Consider the following 22,508-nt stretch of genomic DNA (forward strand, 5'->3'; position numbering starts at 1 on the left):
CAGGGTAGAGATGTCTCATTGGTGACTACAGATAGAAACTTAGCGAGACTTTCTCACGTTCGATTAGGCCTTGGAGAGGAAAGATGAAGAAACAGCATTGGTGGATCGACAAGTCCTCTTATATCCTACACACCAGTCTAGCGAATATTGAGCAAAATGTCAAGAAGCAGCTGCGAGATCCTGTCAGCCTTGGCTGCAGATACATGCCCAAATCATCAAGGCTGAGGCTCATCCCAGCTAGGTTGAAATGGCGGCCTGTATTGGTTCGAGGCTCGACTGCCTTGGGGCTGTGCAGCCATGGCACTGTAACTGTGACGTCCCTTTCAACCTCATTGGGAAAACTGCTGACAACGCATTGTGGCTATTGCTCTACCGCTTATCGTTGCTTTGACCATAGCCTCAGTCAGTCTGCATGGAAGCAACTAGTAGCCGACAACCACCTTTTCTAATCCATTAACCCGTGCCGGTCTTTGCTGAATCACGACATGGCCGACGTTTGCAGCAGGAGACAGACCGTGGCTCGGCAGGCCGTATAACAGGACCGGAACTACGGATAACCTGCAAGAAAGTGGCTGGAATGCGCGAGAAACCCTTGAAAGCAATACCCACTTATGAAAGAGACCGCATTGGAAGACTGTCCAACCTTAAAAACTAACATTGTAGATGGTAGAAGAGTGGCGTGAGGGCACCGTGCGAGGCTTTACTAGAGGTGGTTTGACAACACATACTGCACCGCCTTGCATGAAGCCGCCCGACCAGTTAGTATGTTATGAGTGAGACAGTGGCTGCAATCCCAATCGGTACGCGGACCACAGTGTCAAAAATACCAAGACTTGGGTAAAGAGAAAACTAGGCTACTGCTAATGCTTTTTTTTTCTTTTGTGGAGCTTATGACATGTTTTTGAGATGGGAAATATTTGTTAATAACTGGCGATGGTCTGGTCATAATATCACTGCAACGATAACGACTGTGCCTTGCCATCTCGCAAAAATTTGACAATCCTTTCCAGAGCCTGCTTATCTCCCTCCATTGTTTCAGCCAACTCCGCATCTACCCAACCCTTTGTCGCTCCGCCCCCAAAGTCAATCAACCAAGCATCATCCTTCCCATCGATAACAATATTGTTGGGCTTCCCATCGCCCCAGAATATTCCATGTTAATGAAGACGCTCGATAGTCTCAGGAATTTGCATTATCCATTTCTGACCTTTCTCCGGGGTGATATCGGAATCATCAAGTCCATGTCCAGGAATCCACTCCCGAACAAAGCCTAGAATCTGATTCGTGTCTTTATGGTGGATATACCCGAGAAGCTGGGGAACCTGAATTATGTGTGGATCCGGGAAGGCATTGAGAATGTCGATCATACGTGGAAGCCCTCGACTTTGCCTGCTGTTGCGCAGCCCAACACCACATGCCCTGCAGAACATTTCCCGTCCCCCGGCGTGTACGAGAGCGGAGAGACTGTTCGCACCGTGGCAAAACAAGTCAGTTATCGTGATCTCGTCGGGAGTGAAACGAGGTAAGTCCTGGCGAAGTTCCAATTCTTCATCAAAATCGTCATCAACAGCAGACTCATCGCTGTACCCTTCACTGGCATCGATGCGCTTCAGAGAAGCGGTCTGGCCAGGAGCATCTAGCCGAAGATAAAGGATCTCAGGAAACAGGAGTGGATGAAGTGAGCCGTCATCCTGGGCAGCAGATTTTGGGCCTCCGAATAGTGTTCTTCCAACGTCAAGGATAACGATAAGAGCCTCTTCCACAAGGCTTTCATGCTTGTCGTGGTCTTTAGTCATAGAACGATCTATTACATCGACGAGATGGTCCTGTAGAGGACGCTCTCCTGGGCCCATGTGTTGAGTATCATTCGTTGATGAGCCATTGCTGGGGAAGATAGAGACGCAGATTTGCTTGTTATTAAATTTGAATCGCATCTCTGCACCGTCCCCATTACCATCCCGAAGCTGATAGACTGCAATGTCATCCAAGAATTCTGGTTCTGACTGATTACTCATTTCGATTGGAATTGTAACGTTTGCGTCGAAATGGGAACGATGGGATAGTAGACCACAGAGTTCAAATAAAAATGTTGTTCTGGCTGTATGATTACTCAAAGGTTCGGACGCTGAGCAGAATTCAATAGACAATAGACATTGCACGGCTAGGCAGCAAGATTGCATGCCCAACAAAGGCGGTCTGTGTCACGTGTCTTCACAATATTGTACAACCAACAAGACTGGTCTTGATTTATGCCACTTCGCTACAAAGTTGTACTAAGGAGGTCGTTTTATGCCCTCGTTTAACAAGCTAAGATAATTTTCGACATAGTCCTAAAAAAAACAAGGGCGCCAACTAAGCAATGGATCGAATGATTCCTCGTTACACGTAGACCATTTACTCATTGACACACTAAAAATAACTGTATCAGTGTCTTCAGCCTTGACGTTCCTGGATTCGCCGCTCCTACTAGGTCAATCCACCAGTTTAGAGATTTAGACATTATTGCAACTGCATACCAGTGGGTTAGTTATAGAAAGCCACAAAAGACCGACTAGCGAACCTAGTCCGGGTACCTGCCTACGCCACAATCCCTGGAGTAGCTTCTCGCCGCCTTACTCGGACTGTCTGAGAAACGGTGGCGTAGGGCTGAGTGTCTAGATGTGCCTGAGGCGTTATGAATGCCAGAAAGGCATTTATTCCACCTTCCAGACCGTTGAGCGCGCCACTATTTGGTACGGATTTCGCACGATGCGAAAAGTCCGGAAGCAGCATGCACTGATCTAAGCCCTGGAATAGAGGTGAGAATGCAGTGACTCTTCGCATATATGATATACACTTGCCCATTGTCAAACTCATATTCCAGCAAGAGTTTCACCAGATACAAGCTTTTAAATCTATTATCATGAAACATCTTTTCACCATCCAGTTGCTATCATATGCGCTTTTAGTACATGCGGCACAAGCTACCCTATCGTAAGCCTGTTCAGGCTTGAAGAATTTATCTTCTTGCAACTTCAAGTTTTCCGTCCCGACTGGCTTTACCGTAAAGACCAAGGAAGTATCGGAAAAAAAGGTAAGTAGGCCCAGACAAAACACAGAAGACTACTTACTAATCTCAACACTATCGTCAGCTGAATAAATGCAAGACCAAGACAAAGGAGACAAAGCCCTGCCCAACCAAAAAGGAGCCTTCCAAAACATGTGATACAATGACCTGCGTTTCCGGTCAGTATAGCTCTCGATCATTACTTCTGGGGATGTTATCTAATTGACATAGGTTACGATATCATAAAGAAACGTGTACCTACCGGACTTAAGGTCACGACTAAGCAGGTGGACCTCTGCGAAGCCGTGCGCAAGGTCCTGGGCCAACCTCAAGGCGATGCCTTTGTCAAGTCCTCTGATGCTATTTGCAAATGCTTTCCTCGACTTGAACAGCTAAATACGACTGCACAATTCAAGTCACTTTCTCAGGGCATCATGTCACTGTCCAATGGCAAAGTTGCTGATGAAATTTTCAGTTTAAATACAGTATGTTCATTCTGGCTATGGTCTCGGGTCCCGCTAATCTTTAATGCCAGTGCTTGCAGAACGGAGGAATCGATCTTCAGCACAACTTGGATGAAGTTAAAGGTTCGATTCAATCAGGGCCTGGTTTTTCAAATAGCCAGGTATTTGATGTACGAAGACCCCCCCCACGACTGTGCTGTTCTATTCTGACAATCCTATTAGATGGATGAATATACGTATCCCAAGCTTATTGCAGGCATTAAGTCATGTCAACAAGACGTCTGCAACTCGACACTGATTACGGGCGCCATTACAAATGGTTTGAGTGCGAGTGGCGAAGCCGACGGCAGTCTCAGAGGAACACTGAACAGATGGCAAGCGATTTTATCCTCTATCAAATCTGACTCAACTGGTCTCAATCAACTGCTGCCAAAGTTCATGTCATATGTGGAATCTGCACAAGTCCAATTTGACGAGATCAATGATATGTGCACGGAGCTTGATAGCTGCAAAGGGCCTCATGTCTCAGAATTTCTACAAAAAGGTAACTGTCATGTAACATTTGGGAGTCTCAAGTTTCTAACTTCTTTTCAGTTGCAAGTAAAATCGCTGCAACCAAATATCTTGGAACACTCCGATTTCCATCTACTCTCGCTAGCACTCTTGACAACATCTTGAAACGAGTACTGGAGGCTTTGGACCTGCCTAGGTATCTCGAGGGCGACGCCGCCGTGGCATTGTTCAAAAACAACAAGATTAAAACGACCAAAGACCTTTTCCAACTTCTTCCCAAGATCAAGACCTTACATCCTATATCAAAGGATATCAATACTCGTCTGGTTCCGATTAAGGAGTTCTTGCCCAACAATCAAACCTTTGCTATCTCGACATATACAGAGCAACAACAGCTGCTCTCGATACCGTTTCAAGACATCGAGTAAGAGCTTGGGGAAAACCATGACCTGATTGACAGGCTATCCACGATGCGAGAGTTGATTTCGAATATCAACGATCAATTCCACTTGGGCCGCTCCATCGGTCACTTTGGCTTTCTCATGGGGCAATGCAATAGTCTCTCTAGAATGGTCGGGAAGTTTACTATGGAGGGAAAGGTCGTCAATTATAAATTGTGGAGCAACCTTTCAGCGATGGCTATGCCGCTTTTAAGACAGAAGGGCAAGACGTACAAGGGTTCCGGATTCAAGCAGGTATTCCCATATCCTGGAATTTTCAAGTGCATGGCTGATGGGGCGACTGCAACCTTCCCTGATCGCCAGATAGGATATGCACACGTTACTTTCTAGTATATCATCTGTAAATTGAATCGACCATCTTGTTCTGCCTATGCTACAGCAAAATTCTGCTGACCAAGTGTCTATCTAGCTACATGACATGGCACAGTATAGACCTGGGCCCCAGGCGGAATACAGTCTTCGCGTCGACGTTTTCAACAGCCACCCATGGAGACGCCCCCCAATAGTAGAGCATAATCTAAGGCCACCTGGTCGCGCAATCTGGTCAAAATGCCTAAGGCTGGCGTTGCATGCTCAACCTTAGCATTCTCACATTAACGGATTTCGCTTTCCCATCTTCTTTCATTTCGAACACCCAGTCATCCAACGTCATCGCTCCATATGTCGGTGCCCCTAGTGAGGTCCACTGCATCAAACCAGGGTCCTGTACCTCATTCACCGCCCCTGTAGCATTAAAGAACGTTGCCCGGAACCCCAATCGTGATTCATACGTACCTTTTTCATACTCTTTCTTTCGTATAGTCTTCAGGTTGGTGGGGAAGAGTCGAGCAGACTTTCCGGCGCCATAGATTCGAACAAATGGGCTGCTTGGTCCAATGACCTCGACGCCCTGTGAGCAAAGATGTTTCACCGCCAGGCCTGCGATAGCTTGATCAACCTGGATTATCACGGAACTGTTCGTTGTCTCGTCTATGTAAGACCCGGCAAAGTTGTCTTGCGCCTCGATGCGAGCCTGCGTCTCGGCCATTGGAAGAAAGGCTTTGCCTACGGCGTTCATCAATGTCTCTCTGACAGGTCCAGAATTGGAAGTGATTGGTCCAGCAGAAAATACGACGGCTCCAATATCATGCTCGGGCGACAATATGAGTGCCGAGCGGTAGCCGCCCGTATCGCCTTGTTTCGTGTAAAGCTGCGTCAGACGTCCATCGATCATAAGATGTCGGATCTCCCACGGCGCCCCGACCGCTGATCCGAGAATACCAGTTTGGCTCATCGGCTGGAGCCATCTTCGGGTCTGCGCTGGCGTCATGGTGCTTGATCCCAGGATGGCGCGCCCAGCTTTGACCATATCTGCTGTCGAGGAGTACAAGGAACCGGCGGGACTGATGGGTCCCATATCCCGGTCCCAGCCGACGACCGATTCATTGCCTGGTATTACGCCTCCAACATCAGGCTTTCTTGAGAAGGTGGTGGATGTCATGTTAAGAGCCGAGAGAATATTGTTGGAAATGGCTTCGCTGACGGGTGTGCCCGTGATAGCTTCCTGAGCAAAGCCGAGAAGTGCATAGGCGACATTTGTGTAGGCTGGGGAATGTCCTGTTGGGAAGATGGGGTGCTGCTTCAGCAGTTGTGATATCATTTCTATAATTGTCAGTCCATAATTGTTGACTAAATATCTTGTTAGACTTACCGTTACGGCTGCATGGGCGAAGCAGGCCTGTGACTCCGCATTGGGGAATCTCATCGTCATTGAGAGGAGGAAGCCCGAGTGCTATGGCCTGATCAGGGACCAACCCGACCGACATATCTGTTTGAGCGGCTAAAATCGGTCAACAGTAGACTTAAAAAGGGTGATGGCGACTCACGATCGCGTGGAATACCAGCTAAGTGACTAGCAAGCTGCCCAAGTGTGACCTCGCCCCAGCGGACTCGATCAATGTCATCGTACACCACTCCAGTTATTGAAGTATTATCAACCATGGCAAGCTCAGGGACATGTTTTGTGATAGGGTCGTTGAAATGTTCATCTCCCACTTCTACAAGGAATGACCAGACACTGAAGACCTTTGATACGCTCGCAAGGCGGAACACGGAGTCTTTGTTGACCTCAGGTACCCCGATATCGTATTCCGGGGTGAAATATCTTTCATATAAAGGCTCATCGTCACCTGCAGAGAAGACAGCGATAGCCCATGCCGTCTCATTGGCTTGGATGATGGTGGAGTTGGCGATGGAATTGTTAAAAGCGATTTCTGCCGAGTGAAGTGATTGACTTCCTCGAAGAAACTTTGGCGCTGGGAATGCCGGGCCGGCAAGACCAGTTCTTGAAGGGACATTTCCCTGCTCTGCAAGAGCTATGAGACCGCAGAAAGCGCCGAAGATGGATGATCTAGGCTTCATGGTATGGAGGTTAGATTATCACCAGAGTCTGTTAAGAGACGAGAGACCGGAACAGTAAAAAGAAGTGACCAATAAAGAAGGACGAATATAATGAATGAGCTGATTGAGGTTATCGGTAGTTTGACAGCCCAAGAAGCATTTTTATATTTAACAGATCAATGGGCAAGTTTCACACGAAATTCCTAGGCGCGACATTAATTGTGGGATTCAGTTTCGTATAGCCTCGCTGGAGACGTCTAATCTCATTAGAGTCCTCGCACTCGCCCCACTCTTGCCAAGATGAAACTGTGAAACGATACCCCGTTTGTTATTTACCTATGGCCAATACCATTTGCAACTAGTTGATTTGTGATTCCTTGTCCGATACTCCATCGTCAATAATTTTAAATTGTTGCAATGGACCCATTTAGCGACCTTATGCTGCATCCTGTCACATCTTGTGATCCATTTTTAGAACTAGCCATGTCTGGAGACCGTCCGCGTTAACCAGTGCGCCCTTTTCACAATGGTAGCTCCTTCACGAACAAACAAGTAGATCTTGCGGCGAAGAATTACCTCTCCGTGCTCATTGACATGCTCCGATACACCATCCTCAACATAGGAGTCTCGAACCCTTCTATCGTCTGTGGGGAGTTCGTTTTCCACCACGGACATTCCTATTGTTACAAGAATGCCGTGTTCCTTCTCAATGAGGCATTTCCCGATCGCGTACATCGTTGCTGTATCCCACAGTGATTCCCTCGCATTTCCCATCGTTCGGATGACTTCTAACGCGTCCAACCGTATCTGCAGATGGCGACACTTAATGACCACGAAGTGCAAAAGCGGCGCTATTCCCATATCAAACGTAAATTTCGGCCTCGACACGTCCTGAGAAGGCCCCTTCGCCAGGCCAACAATCTGCGCGAAGCCTTCCCTGAAGGCATCACTTGCCCTCTCATCTCTCTCCGGCGCGATATTGACCCATATCCAGCAAACAAGGTGCCTTATCAGCAGTAGGGACCTACAGTCGGTAGGTTCGACTGGGTGTAGAGAAAGCGCCGTAAATACAACCTTCCATGCAGTAAGATCTTGCAACAGCATCTCTCGTACCTTCCACGTACCGACTGACACAGGTTCAGGACTAGCTCCTAGTCTGTAGGCGTCTAATGACCGTACCAGTCTGATTGCTCGACCCATGAGTTCATCCATCTCAAATGCTGCAACTAATGCGCTCTTAAATCGAAAGTCACACGGTCCGTTGGCAGGAAGAGGAATCTCGGCCGTGGAGAAAAAGTAAGGGAAGATGCTGAGATGGCGAAGCATCGCACACACTGTCCGATCTTGAGTGACGCTCGATCCTGACATCATGATACCGTATCTGCAATGCGTTATCGCAGCTTCTTTATTTCCGAGAAGGAACTCGATGCAAGTGAAAAGCACCGACGCAACGAGGATAGTGCTGTCCTGCAACTCTTTAGTTGCAACGAATCGTATAGCATGGTTATAATGGTTGAGCGCCGTTTCATTGGGCAGTTCATTCTTCCAACCCGGTTCGAAGCCCTCGTAGAGCATACTGATAGCCAGAATCCCATGCATCGCCGTCTCTTCATTCATCATAAGCTGCATTACGGGCCCTGTCCAGAACGTATTACCAAGCTGCCAATTGAGGGCTGGAGCCACAACCCAACGAAAGTAGTCTAAAGTTCGAGCATAGTTTTGGTATGGAGTGCCGGTAGAAGGCGGCAAGATGGACGGCTTAGCTTGTAGCAGATGCTGCCAGGTATATGAGCCTACCGGAGGTACGAGATACAAGCATGACCGGTCTCCAATATGGCAGCGCTTGCACACGGGGCGCGCTTCATCGCACTTGACCCTCCGTTTCCTGGGAACATTAACACCCATCTTCATCATCTACGACAGCGATGGGGCTCACTCACTTGCAGGTCACACACCCTGTCCGTCTCTTCTCCGTGCCTTGGCGTGCCATTGTTTCTTGGTTATCTTCTTCAATGCGTCACGTTATCTCATGATGCTGAGATTTCGGCTGCTGCGAAAGTGGCTTAGCAGCGTGACGGCTTGATCCTCTGTTTGATATAGCAGATGGTTTTAGAAAAATGCAGGAGCAATTGTGTCGTGGATTTCATGTGGGGCGAATGCGAGCTCGACGCTAACCATTTGAGGCAGAAGTAGTCGAGCAAGGTTGAGCTTTGTGGAACCGCGTAGATATGGTGTGTGGATCCTTGGTGAAAAGGTTAGGAGTTGAAGCAGCCCAAGGTAAAGCAAAAATAACCTTATAGGTGCCCCGGGCATAAGCATGGATCATAAAGGCTCCACAAAGCAAGCCACAGCTGGATATGATTACGGGCAAAATCATTCATGGCGCTACATCAAAATTCTACGTGACAACGGACTTTTGGAAATGGCCGAAAGTCCAGACCACTACAATTGATCCGACGGACTATTCATTCGAGAAGCTTCGTTCTATATAAGTCACCCGAGTGCCTGGAGACTCTGACGAGAGGTATTGCATCAATCACATTATCCACAGAGTCAAGAACCCTCTTTCAATCCAGAACACCAATTAAAAACACTACCCTAAATTCCAACAAGCAACAAGCAACATGTCGACTATCGACAGCAGAACCTTTAGATTTTGCATCTTCTTCTTTAAGTGGATTGATCCTATTATCGCACTCGGAGGAGCATATCTGAATTTCATTGATCCACATGGCGCAGTGACCTCAATGGCCCCCAACTCAAAATACGACTCTGACCAAGTCTTTCTCTTCCATCAAAGCGGCGGTCTTGCACTAGCTGTTGCTTACCTGTCCGCCGCCATCCCCCGATATTCGAAAGACATCACGGTTTGGAGAATTTTGCAGTTTTCACTGCTGCTATCCGACCTGGCAGGCATTAGCGGAGTAGGCTTTGCCGTGGCTCGTCAAGGGAGACTTGGAGGAACTTGGACGTCGGATGATTGGGGTTGTGGTGGAACGTATGTCTTCTTGACTTTAGTGAGACTGCACTTTTTGGTTTTGAGCCAAGGAATTACTGGTATGGGCGACAGCCAAGCTGTCAAAAAGCAAAGTTAGGGGCAGTGGAGGCCTAAAAATAGAGGGAGGCTTTGTATTGTGGCTGGTGCATTGGCAGGCAGATACAGTGAAGATCAGGCAGACTCGGTATAATTATCGTTCATTAGCCAATAGAAAGAGATTGGTGGTTGTGGATCGTTAATGCATTATCATTTTAAGGTAGATTATTCGCTTAGTCACAAATATTCTACGTTTAATTGGTCGAGCTTAGGGTGCATAGAGTCGTTGTGCACTGTCATGCTTACCCTGTTGCCTGGAAGGATTCGAAGGATTCGAAGGATTCTACTCGATGATAAAATCACTGCCTAGAAAATGTGGTGTTTGAGAATACCGAGTAGTTGAAGATGACACGCAGGACATAGCCTGCAGATCATCGAGGCAGTGTATTTCGATGTTTTCTGGTATTATGGGTATATAAATTCGATTCCTCTAGACTGCTGATAATAATACGTTTTGTCGCAATACATTTCACACTATACCTCTGAAGACACGATTAGGAACAAAACAGCACTATGGCCATTAACTCAGCGGCGGTCTTCCATCCCACCAGGGACTTTCTTATCTTCTCAGCAGCCGTTGGTCTCCCCCTCAACTTCATTCGGTTCTGCATCATGGGCCGACCCACCTCCTTCTTCACGTTCATCCTGCTCATCTTCTCCGCCGTCTTCGGCTTCACCATCAAACGCCTTCACCGTCAAGGCGCGCATCTCAAAGCAACCTTCGCTACACCTATCACTGACCCATTAAATTGTCTTATCGCAGATATATTTATGGGTGCCCTATCGCTCTTGACGCTTATCTTTACATGGACAAAGAATAGGTGGCAGGATACTGGGGAGACGTTCCTGGTAGCTTACTCTTCAACTCCATTGATTTTCAATATGTTTCTTCATTTGTTTCTAGCGCTGGTTGTGCTCTTTAGGACAAATGGGATGAGGGAAATTGTGAAGGAGTTCGTGGGGGAATTTGTGTCAGGCTCACCTCAGCCTTGCCCGCATTGTCATGGTCAAGCGGAATCACACAGCGATCATGATGAGGAGCAGGCGCTGTTGACCCCTCCTGCTGGTGGTCATGAGCATGTGCATGAGGGCGGGGCTGGTAGTTCAACTGTCTGGAGCCGATGAACACAGGTCGAGACTACGGAGTTCTTTTTCAACGATGACTATGTGATCTTCGAGACATACGAGGACTCGGATTTCAAGGAGGGAATCTTATATTCTGGCTATACTAGGGTTCTTTCCAATGAGACAATCGCACTATTAAATCATCTTTATCTTATCCCGATGTGATGGAAGGATGAAATGCAGTATAAAGCCTAATGCTCGTGGCGGTATGTAATGGAAGAATATTGACCGGGAACCGATTAGAAAATCCACGACTACAATTTTTCATTAATTCTGATTGGCCTGCCTCAGAAGTCTACTATAGATGGTTCGGCTTGGCTATAGTGACCCGTCTGTTCCATAGCACAAATTTGTTCATCAACCCTAGATACCTGACATAGACCAGGGTGTCAGATGGAATTAGACCTTTGGGTCGACGTTTTCAACAGCCACCCATGGAGACGCCCCCCGACAATAGAGCGTACATCCCCCTCAATTGGTTCGTCATCATCAGAATGTAAGTTATCAATCCACTCGTGTTCACGTATGGCTCTTTCCGCAACGGGAAATCCATCCTGTCCACGTAGCCAAGTGAAGATATTTCTGGTAACCATCTCCGAATTATCATCGTCTGAGTCATAGTCATCGTAATCGACCTCAACTTCTGAGCCCCGGCTCAAAGTGGGCCCGGTCTTTTATCTCATCGCAACAAGAGGGACCTTTGGTCGTTGCATGACTTGTTTACCGTCGTTGCAGTGCCAGGTCAGGCCAACATAGCTAAGGGTATGATCTTGCTCACAGAGCGAGTGTTCGTGGACCTCAAGGTTCGTGTCCTCTAAGTTGGTAGAGCCGAATGGTTGGAAGGGAAATAATGGCGGGGTGGTATAATCCATGCCATGACAAAGGAATAGTAGGCGACATTCATCAGCCCGCGAGATTGATGTTGCTCCTGCCTTTGGGTGAGGTACTTGCTCTTGGACAAAAGACATCAAAGTGCCCGTCCAAGCAGCTGCTCCAAGATCGACTTTCCACCAACCGGCGCGACCCTCACGAAACGCCTTGTCCGATGTCCCTGTTATGAACGCGCCGATCCATAAGAAACCAATCTCTGGATCACGCTGTATTAGAGTCCGCATGAGGAGGTGAGGGTTTGTGATAGTGTTGAGAAATGCAAACGAGCCTCGTAACCACATCCCACATATGTTGCTTTCAACGCCGGGTTCAAAAAAGACGCTGGTTAGAAGAGCCTTCGTTGCTCTAGCGTTACAACTGAGGGTCAAGAGCTTGTCCAGCTGGGGTTGGTCTATCGTCACGAAGCTGGAAGGTACAGGAGACTTATCCTTTAGTCTGTGCTCATCCCAAATTATATTGGGGATTGGCAACCCGATCGACCGGCCATCATATTTGACAGCCGGGATCAATAAAGCTGCTGCCAGAGCTGCTAGGTTTAGGTCCTCGCTGATGCCATGGTTGATACAATAGTCGGCCAAATAACCCCATGCTGCAGTTGCTGAATTCGGCACAGTGTCTGATGCTGCCATTGTTGTCTTGATCTGGGCCAAGATCTGGAACGAGCGCTCCGATGTAAGTGTCGTAGACCATGGTGAATGAAGAAGGTCGCCCTTGTTATTGCGGATCGTTGCATCCCAGCCGCTGTGGACCGATAAAATCGCAGTCCACCAGCGAGTGGCCTCTTCAGAGGCTGCACCAATGTGGATTGTGGAGACTGCCTGATTGTCTGACGACGGGTTCGGCCTATGTAAGCCCCCGTCAGACTGTTGCGTCTCTCGCAGAGATATTTGTGCGCCGGGCATTAATTCGACCCATCTCGCAGAAAGAATATATGCCCAAGTCTGGAGCAGCACAGGAATATGAACACTTTTTTCGCCAAAGATATCTGGCAGAGTTGCCATGGAACATCGTGTGTCCGGTGTCAGGATGACTTTGGTTGGCTTATCCCATGCAATGTTGAAAACAGCTTCCTCTGTGAATGGCGGCAAATGCCCTGGGTCTTGAGTGGGGAGCCAGGTAGTAATCGCTTTGACCAAGGCAGTGTTTCTGAACAATTCATCAACAGCGACGTTGGTCGGAAAATGGGGGTGGTTGGGAAAGGCGGTTGGTAAGCGCCGCAGACTGTCTCTCTGCAAATGCGATTCTTCAGAAGCGCTTTCAGATAACCTATACCACGTTTGGTAACCCCGAGCATACATGCTCCGAGCGGCCTGCTCAGTGGGACGGACTGCGTCTTGCATGGATGTAGCACTACCAGAGGGACGAAAATAAGAATGAGTTTAGGTAGTAAATATACTTTTTGTTGTTAGAGGTCAGTGAAGAGACGTAAATGAAATAGTGAATGCAAGTATAAAAAAACCCACAGGATACCATGGATCGCCGGTGATCTACTGAAGCCAATCACTGAGTAGGTTTCCTGGACAGTTCTTAACGTTGGTAAAGAGTTCGTCTTTTATTTTATGAATTGATAGATCTAAGTAGTCCGTTTGTATTTCTTAACGTGTAGCAAAGCTCCTTTCTATCTCAATATATAGCAAATATTCAATCTAATCTATGGAAAGTCTTAGTCAGTACCGCTTGACGCGTGGCTGGAGAGATCCTGGTCTAGGATGTCTCTTTCTAGAAGTAGCTTTTCAGTTCCATGATGGCCGCTCTCTATGGCCAGCTGTAGCGGCGTCTTCCCATGCTTATTCTTAGCCTTGATATCTGCACCCTCCTCCAGGAGAAATGTCACTACTGCATTATGGCCGCCTATAGACGCTGAATGCAAAGGCTTGTTTCCATCTCGGTTTACGTTGTGAATGTCGATAGCTAGAGTGCTGAGGCGCTTGACAATGGCAAGGTTCCCGTCTGAACACGCGATATGGAAAAGTCGGGGTCCAGCTAAATTGAGGGCTTCGGGGTTGACCTTACTCGAAGCCAGCAGAGTATCCAAACAAGGCAGATTTCCTATCTCGGCTGCATATTCAAGGGCCTTCGGGAGGTCGGTCGAATCGATGTTATCTGCGAAGATGCCCACTCCTATGATGTTCCCTTCCCTGATGGCTGCCCTAAGGCCCAGATACACATCGTGACTTGTCGCCTTTCGGAGCAACCGATTTACAATGGATTTCGGGAATGGTGTCATCCTTGCACTATATTGTAGGCTTACACTGATATATCTCCTGCCGCCTTGAGAGAAGAGATCCCCATTGCACAGAAACGCGACCATGTCTAAGTCACGGCGCTTGGTAGCCAGACGCAACAAGTATGATAGCAAGAACTTGTATCCGGACTCTGGCAATACCGACTGTGCCAGATATTGCATAAGGTGCAGATGTCCACTTTCTGTAACATTTGTTAAGGCGAATTTCAAGAGAAAACTTTTATTATCTCTTTCCATAACAGCTTTAACAATATCCAGATCACCCCTTTTAATAGCTTCTTTCAACGCATTTTTGTCATCTCCAATACCTGCCACGTATTGTTTCGCGTCGGGAAACAGCGGATGATCCTCTTGTTGATGACACTTAGCAAGGTGATTCTCGCGTTCAGTGTTTGTCGCAAACCCAACAATAGTAGCAGGGCAACCCTGAATATCGCAGATGAAGGGCAATTCATGTTGGCCAATATGGATTTTCAAGGCCTTTGCATGTTCAAAACCGTTGCTGAAGTTCTGGCACCACGGTTTGATGCACCTATACCGCCAGGGTCCATATAAAGATAGGACACTGCCTAAGGGTTTGTCAGGCTCATTGAGAAGTAATTCAATTGCTTCCCTGATCCTAGCTGTTCGAATTTCGTAGATCCCACTCGCATCCCAGTCGCGAAGATTGCGAGGAACCTTTTCCATCGTGCTACTCAAAAGCCGAATCCCATCTGGCGAATCGTCAAAGATTTGAATGTCTTTCAGTTGTCCAGCTTCGATCAAAGCCCGATGAGCGCATCTTAGCACTGTCTTGAACAGCTCGGTATCCGAGTCTGGAGGGTTGGCGACAGTCTTTTGCACATGCTGCCACCAGAACCCGACGGCATAGTCTTGGAAAGCGTAGTATCCCTTGGTTGCGTGGTCCTGAATCTCAACCTTCGGAATGGAGGGGATAAGTGGCCTTGAAACCATATAGTCGGCGCAGAAAAGGGCCATCTTGGCGTTCTCGAGGGACTGACAAATCTCTTTAGTTTCCTCAAGATATCTATATTGCATATTGGGTCAGCTTTGACAAAAGTGTAACGGCCCCGAGGGCCCTTGGCAAAGATGGTTGAACCTACTCTTTGGCGGTAGAATGAACGAAGTCAACGATCTCTTCACCTGGTGCTGACCGTTCTGGCTCAAGGTAAATGACGTCAACAAGAGAACCACAGAGACGCTTACAACCCAGCACAAGCTGACGATCGATGTTGGCCTCCCCACGTTTTGGGTCGATGCAGAACTTGCTTTGAATCTCCCTCCAATGTAAGGGTCGGCATGCACACATGATAATTCCAAGAATCTCCTTTGCTGCGTCTCTCTCGGGTAAAATTGGATTTCTGAGCACTCGAATAGCAGCACGTTCGTATCTGTTCTGATGTTATCTTCTTGAACTGAGATCTTAGGAGTCAAAAGTCTCTTACGCTTGTTTGAGATCTACAGGAAATGTTTCTGCATTTATTTCTTGCTTCAGATTGTATGTTGAAATCTGGTTGGTCAGATTTTCCAGGACGACTTGTGCGTAAAGAAACATTCCTAACATAAGCGTTAGCATACCTATATTTAGTTAAAGCTTATACCGTGAACCGCATACCGCCTGCACGTGAAGTGACCAGTGTAACAATCTGTTCTGCAATCCCCGAGTCTACCGAGAACTTGTCACGAATCTTGCTTGCCTCAGTCACCGCGAACTCCTTGATACCTCCGTTATGCTCGGGAGCCTTCTCCAAAGGGATTGTTGGATATTCGGACATTAGTTCTTCCAGAACTCCATCTCGTTGACCAGATATGAATAGGCGTACATTCAAGGCAGTGCCGGTTGAAGTGCTATCCTGACTAAAAATGTTACTCTCAAGCCACTCCAAGACGGCGGGGGCCTCTGAACACTCGTCCAAGCCATCTATGATGAGGAAACATCTTGTTTGGGACTTGAGCGCGATGGAGATATGGCGGGAGACCTCTTCTAACGACTGAATATGTTTTGGTTCAGCAGTACAGCAGGTTTGATAGACATATTCGCGTATGGTTTCATCCTGGTGTACTAGCTGTGATAGTAGTGAGAGAAGAAGTGAGACAAGTGATCTCTTCTTGAGGTGCTGGTGCTTAAAGTAGAAGTACAATAGGGAGAATGTCTCTGCTGTTATCCCATTCCCTGACTGGCGTTGTTTGCAATGGCTGATGATGCTACTCGTCAAAATAGTCTTGCCTAGTTTCTTGTCAGTCATACACTCCTCAACTCTCTGCTTATAGTTGACGCACCTGCTCCAGGTATCCCACTTAAGTAGATCTTTCGACGGTCCTTGGAATTGAAGTCAAGCCATTCTGAGACCAGAGGATGGCCAAGAATCCAGTTGCCTGATGTGCTTTGAAACCGTTTCCGAGATGCGAGTTCGTGGTCTACATAGCAATCTGGTGCGTCAAGCTTGCTTTCAATGATCCGGTGTTGCTGCTGCACCTGGTCCTGATGAGCAATCAAGTCCCTAGCAGCATCTACCCGTGCCCGTTCTTGTAATTCTGCCTCCAGACGATCAAGCCTGTCTTGGACGCATTGGCCATGTCTTCGTGTTTCTCCGACAACACCATCAAGTTTCTGTTGATTAGCGAGGCTCTGGGCCTGTATCTCCTCCATTACAGCGGTCAGCTTCTCCTCCGAGAGCATGGTTCTGTGCCGCTCTAGGCTTTTCAGTATAGGGTCGAACTGGGTTTTGAAAGTCTTCCAAGCCGAATGGAACAAGATCTTCCAGCCTGCAAGTGTAAGATTGAGTCAGACCTAGATACCAAGATTGAGACTCACCGGATCTCGAGAACACCTCAAGAGCGTTGCTGTGGAACTCGAGAATGTCACAATAATAGCCTTGGAGGTGTGTAAGAACATGAGAATAGCTTTTATAGATCTCAGGGTAACGGGTGAGATTGGGCAAAACATTTCCGACTCGCTCGTAGACATCGAGTAGGCTATCCAGACTATCGATCCAGGTACTTGCTGTCTGGTATAACGGATTAGCCGATTGCACGCAAGAGTCATTAGACACTTACAAGGAGGAGAAATTTAAGAGGTCCCTGAGATTTAAGATAAGCATAAGGTTTCGTTCAGTGTAGTCATTACAAACCCATATTAGTGCAACGGTATTGTCAAGATTGAGGAATACTTCCATGACCTTTCCAAGCTGGGACATTCCTTCGACGAACTTGGACAGCCGTACCATGTTCCTCTGCCGCCGCTGGGATCCATGATGATTCTGGATATCGCTAATTTGGTTTCTCACGTCGTCAATCGTGCAATCGACGAAAGTGTCTGCCTGGACTTTGGTGAGACGTTTCTTGAACTTCGCCACAGCCTGAGCGAACACGGGATCCAGGGCTACACGTGTCTGGTTCTGGCCTCCTGACGCCGATGTTTGGGGTAGTGGTGGATTCATTGTATGTTCTTCTTGATACATACACGCTGATTACATCAGGTTCAAGAAGGAAAAAGAAGCGGCCTGCCCGAGAAGGTCGCTCTTTATGATGGAAACATTCAAAACGCCTCGCCGGATGCCCTGTTGGTTGCACAACTGCATAGCCACCACCACGGGCGGCCTCAATCTTACTAAGCAGATCATACGCGCTTCATTGGTTTGCCGCGTCGGTGAGGCAAACAAGGCGAACCAGGCGCCAGTAATTGTCGGTGTAGCATTGCCCCCTCGATTGTTTACTGATACAGGACGCGTTTTCTTTCTTCCCATAACATCCCTTGTCTTTATCTACTGTTACTAATTGTAAGACTGCCACTACTGGGAATTTCAATGCCACCGAAGCATCAGCTTTGTCACAATGATGACAGTGAGAATACCCATCCTAAACGACAGAATCTAGATTCATATCGCAACGGTACTTGCCCAACGCTATATGCTTCCCCAAGTGGCGAAACCACCGCAGAAAGATGGGACCCCGACCACATGGACACATCATCTCCCGGTCCTAGTACGGGGTTGGTAATATGCTTCGGCACTGTACGTTTGCCTATAACCACTTATTTAAGATAAAATGATCTTACATCACTTTCCAGCTTTGCGATGTTCAAGCGAAGGTCACGCGCCCACCAAGCGATGGATGCACTGCGGTATCCGACATACGCCGCGTCTCGGGCAATAGAGCCTCACAATTCCATCTCTTCGAAATCGTCTTGGAAGATAAGGTCTACGGTATCAAAATACCAGAAACAGATGTTTTCATCATGATTGACCTTATCACTGCCAAGAAACTAGATGCTCTCCAAGGGCAGCCTGGCGTTTACACTAAAGCAGTTTTCGGAACTGATATCCTGAATCATCTGGCGTCCAAAAAAGGAAAGCAGCCGTTTAGAGTATCCGTGAATGTATACGGACTCGAATCAGATGCTAGCGATGTCGGAACGGCCTTGACCAAGGCTCGAGGATTCCTTCAACATCCGTATCACCTTGAAGACGGCATAGAGTATTTGAATCCGCAGTTCTTCCAATTCGAAGGAGATACAGGGTATATGACGCATCTGGTGGCCATGGACGAGTCCCAGATCCGAGCAAAGGCCCTCTCCGATGCATTGGAAAATGTTCTCACTTCACTTGACCATTCATTGGGAAACCCGATCATCACTGAGCTGGATGTCATTCCGGATGACCTCACAACACCTTTGAAGGAGTGAGTGGAGGGGCTTCACACTGTTGATTGTCAACGCTAACAGAATAAGTCATCAGAAATCCGCTCTGAGTTTTATCTCGAAATGTGAGAACTCTGATTATTGTAATCGAGTCAGAACGGAGCTCCTGTTTCATACGCGTATCCCGTAAGAGCATGACCCATAAGTGGGTTGAGAGGAAAGTCATTAACAATCAGATGTAGGTCACCTAAGGTCATCCCATCTATGGCCTTGGGCGGAATATTGGCGGACGTGATGGGGTTAGGGAAAACACTCACAATGATCACGTCTATCTGTGCCACGAAGGTTGCAGCGATCAACTTCCAAAAGACCAATACTAGAGGCAATATCGACGATTTGACATGTCCCCGAACTACAGCAACCCTTGTGGTTGTAACATCGACTCGTGAGTTCTTCCCCTACTCTGGTTCCTTGCAAAACATCAGCTGATAAGGACACCAAGAGGTGATGGAGGTGTGGCGGAAGGAAGTTTCAAGGTACGAGCCCATTTCCAAGATCAAAAATCAGTCTAATGCCGGTGAAATAGTCATTTCAAAGATGGTTCGCTTCGGACTATCATGTTCCATGGTGACTCTCGCCCGACTCAACAAACCGCTTTGATGGATTATGACATAGTATTAACTACATACGCGACTCTTGTCGCTGACTTCAAACATCGGAAGGTCCTTCACAGTTTGGAGTGGTTCAGGGTTATCCTTGATGAGGGTAAGTGGAACCTCCCAAATCTACCTCGTGCACCAAGGACTTACCGAAATCAGCCCATTGGATTCGAAACCCAAGCTCTAAGCAATTTAAGGCTGTGAACGGACTCACCACAGAACGCCGATGGTGCGTTTCAGGAACCCCGATCCAAAACTGTCTCAATGACTTGGTGTCCCTTCTTCGATTTCTCAAGTTCGAGCCTTTCTGTGACATGGCTGTATTCCAGAGATATATACTTGAGCCACTAGGCGACGGGAGCCTCACTGAGCCAGTCAACACACTTCAGCAGTTACTTCAATGCTTGTGCCTGAGACGAGAAGGGCAATATCTCAATCTCCCTAGTGCAACATACAGTACTGTGAAGTTATTACTTCATCCTGACGAAGAAAAGCTATACAACGATGTCTTCAAAAGCTATCGTCGAGAGCTCGATGATCTAGTCAGTGGCCTGGCCAAGGCAAAGAAGACAAGAAGTACTCTACGTTTTTCCATGATGTCAGCACTGAGGAGGCTCTGTAACCACGGCACACTGCTTGAACCCCCCAGGACGCTGACAGAGTTGGATGTCGACACGTCTTGCGCCTATTGCAGCACCGCTGATAACGACAACATGGCGAAGATCAATGAAGATTCGACATGCCCGGAGTGCCACCGTCTACTGTCAGCATCGACGCCTAGCTCTTCAAAGAGCGTCAGTCAATCTCCCCAACCTCCCGGTCCCATCCATACAGGTTTATCCATGGACGCGGCGGATACGTATACTGCAACGTTGAATAGAAGGCCTCTTCAAATGCATTCGGGTCTGTCGACGAAACTCCAAGCTGTGGCAGACAATATTTGTCGTCAATCTAAGAGGTATTGTTATTTCTCATCGGGTAACCGCTGTATCTATTGGGTCACGATCGCTGACTGAATTAGCCTTGTGTTCTCGTACTGGACAACGACCCTTGACTTACTAGAAATGCTGCTGGGTCAACGGAACATCGCTATGAGACGCATCGATGGACGATTAGGAAACGAACACAGGTTAAGAGTGCTGGAGGAGTTCAAGACGAACCCTGATATCTCTGTCCTTCTCCTCACCATGCAGACAGGAGCAGTTGGGTAAGACACATGTCCCCAGATCATCGGCCTTCGGCTAAAAAGAACATACAGACTCACTCTTACTATCGCGACGCACGTTCACATCATTGAGCCACAATGGAACCCATCAGTCGAGGAACAAGCAATTGCGAGAGCCCTCCGAATGGGACAGACCAAGACTGTAACGGTGTTCAGATACATGATGAGGAATACCGTAGAAGAGGTAATGCCCTCCTGGTAAAAAGACCATGTAGTTAGAGGCTAATGGGCAGCAGCGTATTCTAGCCCTGCAAAAGAAGAAGAAAGCCCTTGCAAAGTTTACTTTGGGCGGGAACTCAGGAGAGGGAGTATCGGGTAGTTTGGAGGTAAGTTCCCTTTCTCGTTTCATTATAAATCATGGACATAGCTGATGTTGAGTAGGATCTGAAATTCATATTGGAACTAGACGTGGTATAAGGGAGATTGGATCACATTATGAGATACGATGGCTTCTAAGATACTACTCCATAGATAGCAGTCAAGCAATGGAATTATTTATCCGACTCCCACTGGTCAATAGCCTTGTAGGTCTTATGAGCAATGTGGGTCTCGCGCTTTACAACTCGAGATCGCCTGGTGAGTGTCTTGTTATCGTCATCAATCATGATGCAACCATCAACATCCTTGGTCGAGCAGAGAGGAGTCAAACTTTTGGTGCCCATATCGCAAAACTGTCCATCTGTGCCAATAAAGTCAGGACCCCAGGATGTGTCAGATGAGCAAAGATCTTCTGCTTTGTGCTGTTTGAGGTTCGAGACGACGAGCTTGTTTTTCATCCAAGCGCGTCGAGGGCGGTTGGCGCGTTTTCCTGGAGCACCTGTGAAACGTTAGCTATTGCTCAAGCCTTTGGGTGATGCCATAAACTTACTGGATATGGGAGCATCGTCTTCGCCCCAAAGCGTGTAATCGCACGCATCCTTGTTGTCCACAGTATCCTTCACCTTTTCACCATACGCGCTTGTATAGAACTTCATAGAAGCACTCTTAGTACCTTCTTTGAGGCCTGCGTCAAGCCAAGTGCACCTCGGAAAGTACTCTTCCTTCTCATCTTCGTCTAGGTATCCGGCCATCTCTCTGTTAGCGTACCAAGCCTGACCACATTCATAGCCGATATCACCAGTCCAAACACCACCGGCAATATTGTCATATTGGCTTACACCGATCCAGGCAACACAGACGGCGTCCTTGGCAACTGAGATGCCGATATACTCGGCGCGAGCGGCGTTAGAGAAAGATTCGATCACTGTGTCGACTACCCCTCCCTGCTCCATGGAGCCGCCTTCAACTCTACCCAGATAGTTGTTATCGAAGTCCCACGCATAAGCAGCTGAGACTTCACCACCCTAAGCATCTTCGTTAGTACCCTTGTGCCAGAGGCTATGTGGTACTTACAGAGCCTCCATCGTCTGTGCCGCCGCTTCCAGCCTTGATCCTGATAGCAACACCTTCAGTAGGTTTCTCCGGAATTTGGCCTTGAATGAACCCGACAATACCAAGAACGCCGCTAACTATTCCAATAGCGTCGATCATCTTAAGGTTTTAGGCCTTAGACTTGCGGTAAACCAGCAGTGTTAAGAGATTAATGAGTGGTGGTGGGCTGGACTGCGCGTGTTCGCGACCTTGTACCGCGACGGACTGTCCTTATTATACTTCCTCCACCATCGTTGGAGTGTCACAGAATTGTCGAAGATCGCCATCTCGAGCCTTGGGCCCATAGACGCACGGATCACCACCATCTAGTGGCCACTGACAATTAGCCTTGCGACT

General features: G+C 47.7%; 8 protein-coding genes across 8 annotated transcripts; 2 read left to right on the forward strand and 6 right to left on the reverse strand.

Annotated features, from left to right (window-relative positions):
- Positions 1 to 1,157: 1,157 nt before the first annotated feature.
- On the reverse strand, positions 1,158 to 2,015 carry FIESC28_07714 (uncharacterized protein; the record flags this gene model as incomplete). The annotated part of the gene is made up of 1 exon (XM_031161854.1): positions 1,158 to 2,015. The coding sequence occupies one exon, from the start codon at positions 2,013 to 2,015 to the stop codon at positions 1,158 to 1,160; it is 858 nt and encodes a 285-aa protein (XP_031014113.1).
- A 1,194-nt stretch (positions 2,016 to 3,209) lies between these two features.
- On the forward strand, positions 3,210 to 4,451 carry FIESC28_07715 (uncharacterized protein; the record flags this gene model as incomplete). Its single annotated transcript, XM_031161855.1, has 5 exons — positions 3,210 to 3,225; positions 3,278 to 3,531; positions 3,582 to 3,671; positions 3,733 to 4,054; positions 4,105 to 4,451. The coding sequence occupies 5 exons, from the start codon at positions 3,210 to 3,212 to the stop codon at positions 4,449 to 4,451; spliced, it is 1,029 nt and encodes a 342-aa protein (XP_031014114.1).
- A 586-nt stretch (positions 4,452 to 5,037) lies between these two features.
- Positions 5,038 to 6,884, reverse strand: FIESC28_07716 (uncharacterized protein; the record flags this gene model as incomplete). The annotated part of the gene is made up of 4 exons (XM_031161856.1): positions 5,038 to 5,207; positions 5,259 to 6,125; positions 6,175 to 6,303; positions 6,350 to 6,884. The coding sequence occupies 4 exons, from the start codon at positions 6,882 to 6,884 to the stop codon at positions 5,038 to 5,040; spliced, it is 1,701 nt and encodes a 566-aa protein (XP_031014115.1).
- Positions 6,885 to 7,340: 456 nt separating this feature from the next.
- On the reverse strand, positions 7,341 to 8,492 carry FIESC28_07717 (uncharacterized protein; the record flags this gene model as incomplete). The annotated part of the gene is made up of 1 exon (XM_031161857.1): positions 7,341 to 8,492. The coding sequence occupies one exon, from the start codon at positions 8,490 to 8,492 to the stop codon at positions 7,341 to 7,343; it is 1,152 nt and encodes a 383-aa protein (XP_031014116.1).
- Positions 8,493 to 11,756: 3,264 nt separating this feature from the next.
- Positions 11,757 to 13,313, reverse strand: FIESC28_07718 (uncharacterized protein; the record flags this gene model as incomplete). The annotated part of the gene is made up of 1 exon (XM_031161858.1): positions 11,757 to 13,313. The coding sequence occupies one exon, from the start codon at positions 13,311 to 13,313 to the stop codon at positions 11,757 to 11,759; it is 1,557 nt and encodes a 518-aa protein (XP_031014117.1).
- Positions 13,314 to 13,636: 323 nt separating this feature from the next.
- Positions 13,637 to 17,658, reverse strand: FIESC28_07719 (uncharacterized protein; the record flags this gene model as incomplete). Its single annotated transcript, XM_031161859.1, has 8 exons — positions 13,637 to 15,245; positions 15,322 to 15,609; positions 15,664 to 15,775; positions 15,834 to 16,445; positions 16,499 to 16,984; positions 17,034 to 17,226; positions 17,276 to 17,299; positions 17,350 to 17,658. 8 exons carry the CDS (start codon positions 17,656 to 17,658, stop codon positions 13,637 to 13,639), a joined length of 3,633 nt encoding a protein of 1,210 aa, XP_031014118.1.
- Positions 17,659 to 18,177: 519 nt separating this feature from the next.
- Positions 18,178 to 21,158, forward strand: FIESC28_07720 (uncharacterized protein; the record flags this gene model as incomplete). Its single annotated transcript, XM_031161860.1, has 11 exons — positions 18,178 to 18,231; positions 18,288 to 18,898; positions 18,948 to 19,043; positions 19,100 to 19,302; positions 19,360 to 19,393; positions 19,444 to 19,622; positions 19,676 to 20,474; positions 20,538 to 20,723; positions 20,775 to 20,925; positions 20,978 to 21,067; positions 21,123 to 21,158. 11 exons carry the CDS (start codon positions 18,178 to 18,180, stop codon positions 21,156 to 21,158), a joined length of 2,439 nt encoding a protein of 812 aa, XP_031014119.1.
- A 74-nt stretch (positions 21,159 to 21,232) lies between these two features.
- On the reverse strand, positions 21,233 to 22,271 carry FIESC28_07721 (uncharacterized protein; the record flags this gene model as incomplete). The annotated part of the gene is made up of 3 exons (XM_031161861.1): positions 21,233 to 21,558; positions 21,610 to 22,084; positions 22,134 to 22,271. The coding sequence occupies 3 exons, from the start codon at positions 22,269 to 22,271 to the stop codon at positions 21,233 to 21,235; spliced, it is 939 nt and encodes a 312-aa protein (XP_031014120.1).
- Positions 22,272 to 22,508: the final 237 nt, after the last annotated feature.

Source organism: Fusarium coffeatum, assembly GCF_003316985.1.
Source record: "Fusarium coffeatum strain FIESC_28 chromosome Unknown BRIP53273_contig_173, whole genome shotgun sequence".
NCBI classification, from domain to species: Eukaryota; Fungi; Ascomycota; class Sordariomycetes; order Hypocreales; family Nectriaceae; genus Fusarium; species Fusarium coffeatum.